The 12,216-nt window shown below is 41.2% G+C and overlaps 1 protein-coding gene across 2 annotated transcripts; it reads right to left on the minus strand.

Moving 5' to 3' along the window:
* Positions 1-32: 32 nt before the first annotated feature.
* Positions 33-7,285, minus strand: nms (neuromedin S). 2 transcript variants are annotated; one of them, XM_035411733.1, is made up of 7 exons: positions 7,117-7,285; positions 6,491-6,546; positions 3,032-3,085; positions 2,908-2,934; positions 2,740-2,793; positions 1,516-1,584; positions 33-311 (listed from the first exon to the last, which is right to left on the minus strand). In XM_035411733.1, exons 1-7 carry the CDS (start codon positions 7,187-7,189, stop codon positions 285-287), a joined length of 360 nt encoding a protein of 119 aa, XP_035267624.1. In that variant the 5' UTR covers positions 7,190-7,285; the 3' UTR covers positions 33-284. The 2 variants fall into 2 exon arrangements, with proteins under 2 accessions (XP_035267624.1, XP_035267623.1); XM_035411732.1 differs by having other exon boundaries at positions 33-314.
* Positions 7,286-12,216: the final 4,931 nt, after the last annotated feature.

Here is a 12,216-nt window from a genome sequence, read left to right on the forward strand (position 1 = left end):
GCCACAGTGTCATTTATTTTATCACATTATTATTTTCAGCAAACCTCACCCCTGCAGCTCCACAGAGATGGGGGGGCGGCGGCAGAGGCGGGGGGCACTTCACAAACACACACATGCTGCACGGCTATCAATTTTGTAATCACTTTTTAGACATTTATTTTCATTTGATGCATTTTGTTTCAAAAAGTACAACATTTAATAATACAATAACTGATAACATGTCCAAAGTCTTCTGAAGTAGAGGGGATGGGGGGGGGATCAGCTGCTGTCCTGGCAGCTGCTGTTCATTGCTCGTCTGAGAGGATGCTGGGCTGCTAGAGAGAGGGGGGGCAGAGGGAGAGAGAGGAAGAGCGTGGGGGGGGGGGGGGGGGGGGTGACAGAGGGGATTTAGTGGAGAGAGTCTTGTGTTTCTGCTGTTCTTTCAGGCTTTCTCACAGTGGTCTGAACCCACTCTGTGAAACCCTTACTCTGCCCAGGGTCTCCTCTGAATTAACTTCTCATCTAAGGAGATACCACAAATGTCTGCTAATAATTCAGTATCATAAAATTCCATTACATGTTTTCTGCATATCATTGTGTTTTCTATATTTGCAGCGTATGCAGTCAGTATGCACACATTTGGACATTGCACAGTATGTATGCACAATGTAATAAGTAACGTATAAATTTTGTGTTTAAAAAAAGCCAGTAGAGGGCAGCTTGTCAGGCCTGGCTGGTACACTATATGGCCAAAAGTATGTGGACATCCAACATCTCATCCAAAATTATGGTTATTAATATGGAGTTGGTCCCTTTTTTTGCTATAACAACTTCCACTCTTCTGGGAAGGCTTTATACTAGATGTTGGAGCATTGCTGCAGGGATTTGCTTCCATTCAGCCAGAAGAGCATTCGTGAGGTCAGGCACTGATTGGAAAATTGGGCCTGGCTCGCAGTTGGCTTTCCAATTGACCCCAAAGGTATTGGTTGGGGTTGAGGTTAGGGCTCTGTGCAGGGCAGTTAATATCTTCCACTTGACAAAACCATTTCTATATGGACCTTGCTGTGTGCCTATGGGCATTATCATTCTGAAACAGGAAAGGGCCTTCTCCAAACTGCTGGGGAAGCACAGAATCATCTGGAATATGATTGTATTGTGTAACACTAAGATTTGCCTTCACTGGAAGTAAGGGGCCTTGCCCAAACCATGAAAAACAGCCCCAGACCAAGGGGTGTCCAGATATTCCTGGTTATATAGTGTGTGTGCTTTGCATGTTCTTTGCATGCTCCCATTCTCACTGAATGTGCTGTGTATGCAGGGCTTCAACTGGAGACAGTGACAGCTAAAATGTAAAGCCTATTTGGATGAGCCAAACCAATCTCAGAAACAAAATTGTGGCTGTACCCGTGCCCAGTGTGGGGAAGGAGGAACCACCTACAGTCCCTATCTTCCCTTTAAGAGAGAATGCACACTATTACCCTGCTGCAACAACAATAATCAAGGCTACAGAAAGACATGAAAATGTATGCATCGCACCATTAGGATGAACTGCTTCTTCCTCCTCAGTTTGGGAGACAGGCGCAGCAGAGGATGTGCTGACTGAGACTAAAGAGGACAAAGCACAAGTTAGAGAGAAGAGCTGCACACAGTATTAATGTTAGCATGGGACTAACCCTAATCCATACTGATTTACACATTATTAATGTTAGCATGGCGCTAACCCTAATCCACAGTGATTTACACAGTATCAACGTTATCATGGCGCTAACCCTAATCCATAGTGATTTACACACTATTAATGTTAGCATGGCGCTAACCCTAATCCACAGTGATTTGCACAGTATCAACGTTAGGATGGCGCTAACCGTAAACCACTGTTATTTACACAGTATTAATGTTAGCATGGCGCTAACCCTAATCCATAGTGATTTACACAATTATTAATGTTAGCATGGCGCTAACCCTAATCCACAGTGAATTACACAGCATTAATGTTAGCATGGCGCTAACCCTAATCCACAGTGATTTACACAGTATTAATGTTAGCATGGCGCTAACCCTAAACCACAGTGATTTACACAGTATTAATGTTAGCATGGCGCTAACCCTAAACCACTGTGATTTACACATTATTAACATTAGCATGGCGCTAACCATAATCCACAGCGATTTCCTCAGTTTTGGAGAGGGAGTGCTTTGCACAGCACCAAGCATATCTCACTTTTGCATCATTTTAGTGCAATCGAGCTTCACCTAATTATATACCCTCTAACAGGTATATGATTTCCTGCAGCTGTGTTTTCAATGCAGTCTTTCAGGTCATATATCTTCTGGGTGGGAAACGCATTGTGTCATCTCCATCACAGCCTGGCAGCCAAACCCACAACCTTCCTCGAACGTGCAAATTACTCAGTCATCACTTATCTCTATGTAATGCTATCAGAGATTCTCTAGACTAACCAGACACCCAGCTTCTGCTCCTTCTGTCCACTGTTTCTTAATCACTGGAGGTTCCAGTTGGTAAACACTTCCAATATATATTACAGAATAGAACGTTCATTGCCATGATATTGTATAATTGGCCATTCCCCTTCAGGAACGCTCATTGGAAGCATACAATTGGAATGTTTATCCTTCAACGGTACAGATAGAGAACTTGCAACGGTGGCAATGAACTGAGCAGCTGGTGGGTATATAGAGTCTGTGACAGTACACGGCCACTCACAGAGGAACTGTCACTGAGCTGAGATTCCTGCTTACCTCACTATTTACTGAGTGATGCGAGTCCTGGGATTTGGAGTAATGAAACAAGAACTGAGAGAGAGACAGAGGGGAGAGAGCACATTTACATTCCAGTGAAGTAATAGTGATTTGTAAATATCTAAATATCTTTAAAATATCTCAAAATAAATGAATACCGCCACTCACTCTTTTGTACACATCTTGAATTTGGTCCTGCAATGTAAACAGAATAGATGTTGTTTAAACATGAACTGCACCCTATCTTGAAGCAGCCTGTTTGAAAAAAATAGCATACAATGCATAGGCTTACCTTACTGTGATCTTCCCAGGTCAATCCACACAGGATTTTCTGTGAGCCGAACACCTATGATAACAAGACAGTCTGCACTGAAGTCATTCTCTCCAAAACTGTTCTATTTCGCACTGATGGGTATGACGGGGAATTATGGGTAGAGGTGAAATCCTAAGACCTTGGCTGCGTCCGAATAGTCTTTTTTGCTTAGGAAAGTTCCTAACTGAGTGAAATGACCCGGAAGTATCTAAGTGGCAGCCATGATAAGAGCTGTTTGAATTGTCTAAATGCTAAGAAAAGGTGCTTCAATGCTTCCTATCTTATCTCCTTTAGCATAGGGTACACTGGACCGTCCTTTACGAAAGGAAAGGAGATAATGCCGTCCCACAATTCCTAACGGCAGCAACATTTAAAGCGAAGCACCATTCGGCCGTTCACGAAAACAAACGATCAACATGACTGAGTTGTGTGGTTCTTAGGCTATTATATGTATAGGCTTATAATCATATTATAATCAGCATATTAACCGTAACACAGAAATCTGTCTTTAAAGAAAAAGGGGTATGAGACATTTTTAGCCAGATTATGTTTTTAATTCAACATGTTTGAAACTTATGAATGACGATATGTACAATAGTATATTTGTAGGCCTAACATGTTATGCCTATCTTGCATTAAATTTAATGAATTATTTTCATACAATCATACTAATTGGGATTCATGTCTATAAATATGAGTGGACAGGAGGGTGAGTGTGAGCAACCATTCTCAATGTGACAACCATTTCGTTTCACTTTTGTGACTGGTAGCCTATATTCCTTTTTTTATTTCAATTGTAACCTTGGTAATTAAGTAATATTTTTCACCGGGTTGTCCATGTTTATACAGCCTGCATGAAACGCACGGGGCGAAGTATCTAAGGTGCACTTTTAGTAGTCCATTTTCGGAACATTGTAGTTTTACCACGGCAGTCTCACGTCAATAACATCCGCCGTCGCATAATTACGTAGCCTAGTGTAAGTGCAGTCGGATTCTCTTAGCACCGCGGTTGTCTTTTCCTAAGTCCCTTTGAATTCTCCTTCACATCTTTCCTTAACCTCATGACGTTTTCCATCGAGGCCAAGGAAAAGTGGTTATGAAAAGACAGGACGTAATTTTTTTGACTATTCCGACGCAGCCCTTATTTCACCCTAGTGCCTGTGAAATCTGCTTTTCTCCACACCCCTGAACTCTGTTCCAAAATGTCTTCCAGTCTAAAATCACTGCCATCAACTTGCATCTCTCTCTGGACTGCCTTAGTCCTAACTGCGGATCCAGTCACTAAGCTCACCCATAGCTCCCCCCTGGATCCTGCACTGGAAAGCTTTCTCTCCAACATTTCAGCATCTCGACTCAGCAGACACAGGCCAACTCTTCAAACTCATTAGCGGCTGCGGCCACCTCCTGTTCTCTGCACCCCATGCCCACCACTTAAAGGCTGCCTCCCTGCAAGCTGCCCTTCTATTGTCAGTACTATTAACAGTTCATTATCCTATCCTACTGACCTGAAAATCGCTTCCATCTCCCTGCTTCTGAAAAAAGGGGGCCTTGATCCTGACTCTTTGAGGAATTACAGGCTAATTTCAAATTTGCCATCCCAGCCAAAGTACTGGAACATGTAGTGGCTTCTCAAGTACAAACACCCATGGAGACAAATAGCTCATATAAACCACTCCAGATTATGCCTTCCACATTAAGCACGGCACAGACACAGCCATGGTGAGGGTCCTTAATGACCTGCTCTTAGCTACCAGTGCTGGTTCTTTTAGACCTCAGTGTGGCGTTTGACAGAGTCAGCTGCTCACTGTTGCTGGACTTTTGGCAGCATTCCCTCTCCATCTCTGGTTCCATCCTGGAATGGTTCCAGTTTCACTTGACTGATAGACCAGTCCTTGCTAAACTAGGTGCCTTCAAATCACCCCTGGCCCCTGTCACCCTGAGTGTGCCCCAGGGCTTAGTGCTGGGACCACTGCTTTTACTCATCTATATGCTTTCTCTTAGTGAGATCATTCGAAGGCATGGTCTTGATTGCTGTTGTTGTTGTTATTATTATTGGCATGGTCTTGATTGCTGTTGTTGTTGTTATTATTATTGAGCAAAAGTTGCACCCACTATAAAAACCTATACTGGCTACCCATGAAGGCACATATCAATTTTACAGTTCCTTTGGTCACCTACAAAGCTCTGAGTGACCTGCCCCCTCCCTACCTCACTCACCTGCTGCGTACACTCCCCCTGCACCCTCCACTCCCCTAATACTGGCACACTACTCATCGTCCTGGCCCCTCCCTACCTCACTCACCTGCTGTGTACACTCCCCCTGCACCCTCCACTCCCCTAATACTGGCACACTACTCATCATCCTGGCCCCTCCCTACCTCACTCACCTGCCAGCAGTGTACACTCCCCCTGCACCCTCCACTCCTCTAATACTGGCACTCTACTCAGCATCCTGGCCCCTCCTTACCTCACTCATCTGCTGTGTACACTCCCCCTGCACCCTCCACTCCCCTAATACAGGCACTCTACTCCCCATCCTGGCCCCTCCCTACCTCACTCACCTGCTGTGTACACTCCCCCTCTCACCCTCCACTCCTCTAATACAGGCACTCTACTCACCATCCTGGCCCCTCCCTACCTCACTCACCTGCTGTGTACACTCCCCCTCTCACCCTCCACTCCTCTAATACAGGCACTCTACTCCCCATCCGTAAGACCCACCTACGTACGTTTGGAGACAGAGCTCTCACTGTAACTGCCTCCTCTCTGTGGAACACTCTTCCAAAAACCATCAGGGAAGTAGAGACTGTTTAAATTTTTAAATCCTTGCTTAAGACTCACCTCTTCAGTGTAACTCAGCCAAGGCTTCCACTGCTGCTTTGATAAAAATGTTTTTGTTTTTTTCTTTATACTTTACTCTGTACTCTCTACTGCATTACTGTCCGATGAATGTGTTTTACTTTCTGTACATTCTGTTCCTAGTATTTTAGTCTTGTTAAGCAACCTTGGAAAGTTAATATACAAATAAAATTTTTATATTATTTTTATTATTATTATTATTATAAGTGAAGTTCATTACCACAATTTAATGTACATATTCATCGGCCCTATAGACTTTGTATTTATAATTACACTTTATATTTATAATATTTAATACTCTCATTCCTATTGTCAATATTCCCCATCTTTACAGGCTTTGGTACTGCTGCTAGTGTTTTTGCTCTTTCTGCTATGTATATTTTTGATATTTTTGCTATTATTGTTATATTTTTGCTTTCTTTTTTTACATAAAAAATAAAAAAAACATTTTATTGCTTAAAAAAACATTCCAAATTAGCACAGAGTGTAGCACATGCTTAACCGTGAATTAGAAGATACCCGCTCAATATTAAACCACAGACAGGCTACGATTCCATCTGATCGCATATTGTAGGCTACCTTTCTGAAAGGAACTTTATCCGAGCAGCCCGCCAGCCTGTAAGGTAGGCCTGAAACTGTAATAGAGAAGTACGTTTAGTGATCATTGGAGGCAAACATGCAAAACATGAACACTCCTGGTCTATTATTTTCAATATAGCATTATGTTTCGATGTTAAAAACAGATAAGATAAAAAAAAACACACCATTCACAGAATCAAAACGTTTACACTTGTCACTTTGAAACCCAGAGACTGCTTTCAATAAAACGCCAAATGACGCATCGAATGACAGCCGCCGAAATAATATTTAAAACGATATCTGAATACATTCTCTTAAATTAAAAACACAATTAGTTAGGCAATACATCAGCTGTTATTCCACATTAATGTAAAGCAACTAAAACGACTACACAAAAATAAAAATATCACATCTATGTATTTCATTATGCACACATAAGTCAGTCAAGGCGCTAGTAAATTATTATACAAATGTTTTGCATGAATTCATTTTTTATTTTATTTTAATTTTATCATTTGGATATGCGTCGGAGGATGTTAATAAACTGAATTCTTGGTTGTGCGATAAATAATAAACAGCTCAATGTATCAATAAAACTAAGAAACGGAAATCAGTCTAAATCCTACCTGTAATTGCTGGCCACCCGGCGAAAGAAAGAACAAAGCAAATCAGAAAAAGTTGCGAAAGTGTAATTCCCATCACGATTTCAGGAGTTGCTGGGTGCTACGCGAAAAATGCGTTTTGGAAATAGCGGTTATTAGTAGTTTTCATTAGAATGAGACTAAAGACCTCACACTGCCACCTCTTCGGCGTCTGATCTGAACTTGATTGAAATGATTCTTCTTATAAAAATAAAAGAAACGTGTCATACACAGAACTGACCAATCAACGCATTGGCTCTCCAGTTCTTTATTACACTCCTGGCATAACGGTTTCCCATCCACAGGTAAACGTCTGTTTCGGTAATTGGTCCGCTTAGAATACTCGATTATTGTACCATAATAATTTGCGTTATAGGCTATTTCCGTTGTGAGTGCTTTAGAACAATATTGAACATTTTTGAAGACTAACTTCGGTCAAATGACAGGATATTGCAGACTGAATAAACTGAAAATAAAATGGAAAGGTCGTACTGTACCAGGGTCCACATATTAATTGTCTGACATTGAGCGGACCGAAAATAACTAAATCAGCAAATGGGTACTGGTTTTTCTGACACAAATCAATTTGCACTTATATTGCCAGATATATTAACAGTTTTTGGAATTCGTTATTGTTTATATTCAATGATGTTATTGTTGAATTGTTTGTAAGTATTGCCCACGTTAAATTTCGAAAATTCAATAGTCGCTGAATTTAAATTCTGATGTTGGCTAATACTCTCAGTTGGTTCACCACCCATAGCTATACAAGAGCTAATATAGGCTGTAGCCTACTTTGCATGCAAGCATACAACAAATTCTTTATCACATCCGTATGATATTGATTCTATAAATATGTAATTCCTTTTTTGTTGAAAATGTGTTTGAAACAAAACCGTTTCAGCGAATGCATGCCGCCAGGAGGCGAGGAAAATCCAAAAGCATGTACAGTTATGGCTCAGTGCTAAATCAACACTGATCCATGTTAATGTCCATTTCATTCCACTGGTATTTTTAATTCAATTAAGTTCTGGCTTAAGACGGGTGGACTACTTATTCACTCTTGGTGAATGGAAGCTGATTCAGTTTCATTAATCCATGTTTCCCCTGCGTTACGCGCCTAATGAGTCATTCCAGAGTCATGGCAGGTCTCGTGGAATCGTGGGACCCCTCTGACGTCCGCAGTTCCTGGGGGTTTTCAAATGTTTGGTGTTTGCGCAAATCCGCTCTTTAATTTTCTATCGTGTCATTGATTTCCACGCGCTCAGAAAGAGCAGTAAAAACCTGACTGTGGAGCCGGGTGCTGTTCGCCGGAACGGACGGGCCCTGAATAATGCGGCCCTGTTGTGTTTGGTGATGCTGATGCTATAAAACACTGTCGTTCTTTGTACATTTGGATTCAGAGTTTTGGATATGGTAAAATGACCTGGTCACTGTTTTACAGGAAGGCAGCATGATCTCCTGTATGACACACACACACGCACGAACACGCACACGTAAGCACACATACACGCGCACGCATACATTACACATTTCTCTGTCCCTTTGAGGTTTGAGGCGCTGGCTTGATTGCGCTCTGCGCGACCCATTGTGGGGCATTCTGTAAAACAGCAGCTAAATAATCCAGCACAAATACAGCGCGACCTGGAGAGACAATTATTTTATTCTTTTCGCTGAGGAATAACTGGCGCTAGAGCGCTGAATTTGCATACCGATTCCTCAGCGCATTGTCTCCATCAGAGAAATACCCTGTTGCTCAATTCTTCCACAGCATATTTTGTCGCCGTATACACTGTGCTTGAATTTTCAAAAATTTACCTGACACTGGAGGAGGAGTGATGCGGGCGGCATGATCATGTGTTTTATAAAACTTTTTTTATAAATAATTTAATATTTCATCCTACCATCCAGTTCCTCACGTACATCTAAATTGCAACAAATTGTTTCCAACATGTAACGCGCATAAGATTCACATGGCAAAAAGAACGCCTTGTGCATACTACTATTTCCATTTTCGCAATAGACATTTGACATTTAACACTTGGCCTACACAGCAAAATATTCAGTGTTAAATCAACTCTTTACATAAGTCCCTATTGGACTCATATGCCCTCTGTTAGAGCTGAATTAACACTGGACATGTTACTATGTGGCATTCACTCCAACTTTTAAATTTTGACATGTGCTAAAACATTTGAATTTGACATGCAAACACACTGTATATTAGGCTGGGTTCATTTAATGAGAAATTGTTTTGTGCATTGAGGGGGTGGTTTGCTGGGAACACTCATTGGATATGGTTCTGAATGGAGCAGGATCCAGGTGCAGAGACAGAAACAGGGACTGACGTGTGTGTGCGGAGGGAGGGAAGGGCTGGTATTACCCACAATGCTGTATGTGCAGGTGTGTCACTTCCAATTGAGATCATCTATCCCACAGGTCCTGTGAGGGGCTTTGAACAGGCAGCTAAAGCCTCCCCCAGGGGCAGCATGACAAAAACACGCTTCTGCACTCATCTCCCAGCATGCAGCTGTACAGAAACACGCTTCTGCACTCATCTCCCAGCCTGCAGCTGTACAGAAACACACTTCTGCACTCATCTCCCAGCATGCAGCTGTACAGAAACGCTTCTGTACTCATCTCCCATTATGCAGCTGTACAAAAACTCACTTCTGTACTCATTTCCCAGCATACAGCTGTACAGAAACACACTTTTGTACTCATCTCCCAGCATGCACAACACACTTTTGTACTCATCTCCCAGCATGCAACTGTTGCATTGGTGATATGATGCGCACAATAAACGGATGTGTGATTGCATCTGGGTTGACTCTCTAGTGTTTCCTTCAATTTTGACTCTGACTGGACATATCTGTTGTTTTATTCTGTGTTGTATTTTACTTGTGTTTATCTTATTTTTTATTATGGGAAGCACTTTGTATTGCATTAGGTACAATTTAGTCAGGAAAATGGTGAGCATTGTTGGGCTGAATGGCCTGTTCTCATCATAAGGTTATGTTATGTTATCCAGCTCTGGCTGTAACAGGCATAATAATGTTTACCAACCAGGGATGGGGCATGCTGACTCTCAAAATTAATAATTCTTAAGTATCTGATTACAGTAGCAGTTTTGAGTTTGCAGAACTTTGCTTCTGTGGATTATAAATTCTAAGCTCCAGTGACAAGCCTTTCGCATTGCCACAGCAATCATAAATAAGTTGTATGAGCAACATATTGTACTGTTCAGCTAATTAGAGTAATTGGTTCTGTGCAATATTTATAGTTTTTATAGTTTTTTTTTAGTATTTATTTTTATTTATCCATTAAAATGTAAAACCAAATTACCAAATTCATGTAACTACAAATTTTAACTACATGTTTATTTTTTATGGTGGCCCAGTGTAAAATTCATAGTTACATGAACTTGGTTTTGTATTTTAATGGAGCAATAACATGTAGTTCACAAAACTACAAATATTTTACTGGACCGATTAATCTTGTTGGCTAAACAGAACAATGTTAGTTAATATTAATACACCTTATTTATTATGGTTGCTGTGCCCACATAAAAGTCTTGTCACTAGAGCTTAGAATTTGTAATCCACAGAACCCAAGTTGAGCAAACTCAAAACTGCTATTGTAGTCAGTTACTTAAGAATTTTTAATTGAGGGAAGCAAAAAATTTTACAGAGCAGAAATTGGAAATTACAAGTGGTTATTAATTATTGCTGTTTATTTAGACATTTTAAATATATGTAAAATAAATATTATATAAAAAGCAAGAGGATCTGCTGGAGTGTTTAAAATGTCCTAGCATCGAAGGAGTTAAAGTATTTCAAATAATTTGACTTTTTATCGTTTTAGTATTACTGGTGCAATCAAGACTTCAGTGAACTGCTAAATAATATGCCTTCATGTAATTCAAATGGCGGTTTAGTAAACACATCATGCGACAAATGTTAGCAGTAACCTTAAACAAGACAATACGGAGTGTATAGAAATAGCACACTTTTCACAATCTCGAAAGCCTGAGTTATGTTACTGTTGGATCACCTCGAACTAATGAACCCAAAACCTTTTCTTTTTGAATTAGGCCTACAGAAGCAGCGGTTGCTAATTATTTTCTCGACAGCCTCCCGCTGAGGCTCGGAGGTTCACTCCCATCCGCAAACGCAAGGGGCGACGTTGTTTTAGCTCGCATTTCAATCCTGAAAACGGTGAATTCTTGTCTCAGAGACACTAGCAGAAACACCAGAGAAATACTAGCTTTTTTCACTTCGTTCAACAGAGCCTGGTGGATGCCTTGACGTTCTAGGCATAAACGAAGGAGGCAACCTTCCCGGGATAGTTGCATTTTCCAAACCAATCAGAGTGCAGAGGGGCGGTGCTGGTCTGAAACGTGCAACGGAAAAACATTACCGGAGGACTTTTCCACAGACCCGTATTTAGTTCGCCATTATTTGAGGAAAATGGCTAACTTTAACGTCAGAGCACCGACCAAACCATCGAAGTTTATCACCGAGATATACAGTCTGTTGTTCGCGGTTCGATAATAAAAGAAACAAACACGATGCATTTATCGGTGATAAATTTATTTAATTCATTTTTGGTTCAACAATTCCACTTGCTCCTCCATTATTGGTTGTAACGGGCAAACAATCAAAACCATTGCTTCTTCTGGCCATTTTTCTGGGTATTTATTTGATAGCAGACTGCACACCGTAGGCCACGCTTTAAAAATTTAACTTTTGATAAATCCTGTTTGCAAGCAAGCGAGTACATCTCTGTTCGATAACAGCGTATCCAAACATACGCGCTGAAGGTCCTTCAACGAAGTCACGCTATGTATTTGGCAAGTCTAGGATAGAACATAATTAAAATCTTCGAATTTGTCCATAATTCTGTTTTTAGCACATAATTTGGGTTAGCTCGATAGCTTTGTCCGTTTCGCTGGTGTGTTTCAGTCGGGACTTGGATCACAGCACACACTGAACAGAGGGAGTGTCGTGGGGAGGGGGGGGAGAACGGCACACTGAGACAGACAGTTCGATTAACCAATAGAAAAGCCGCCGCTTGCTCCCAGCG

The sequence above is a fragment of the Anguilla anguilla genome, chromosome 3 (genome assembly GCF_013347855.1).
Source record: "Anguilla anguilla isolate fAngAng1 chromosome 3, fAngAng1.pri, whole genome shotgun sequence".
NCBI lineage: Eukaryota > Metazoa > Chordata > Actinopteri > Anguilliformes > Anguillidae > Anguilla > Anguilla anguilla.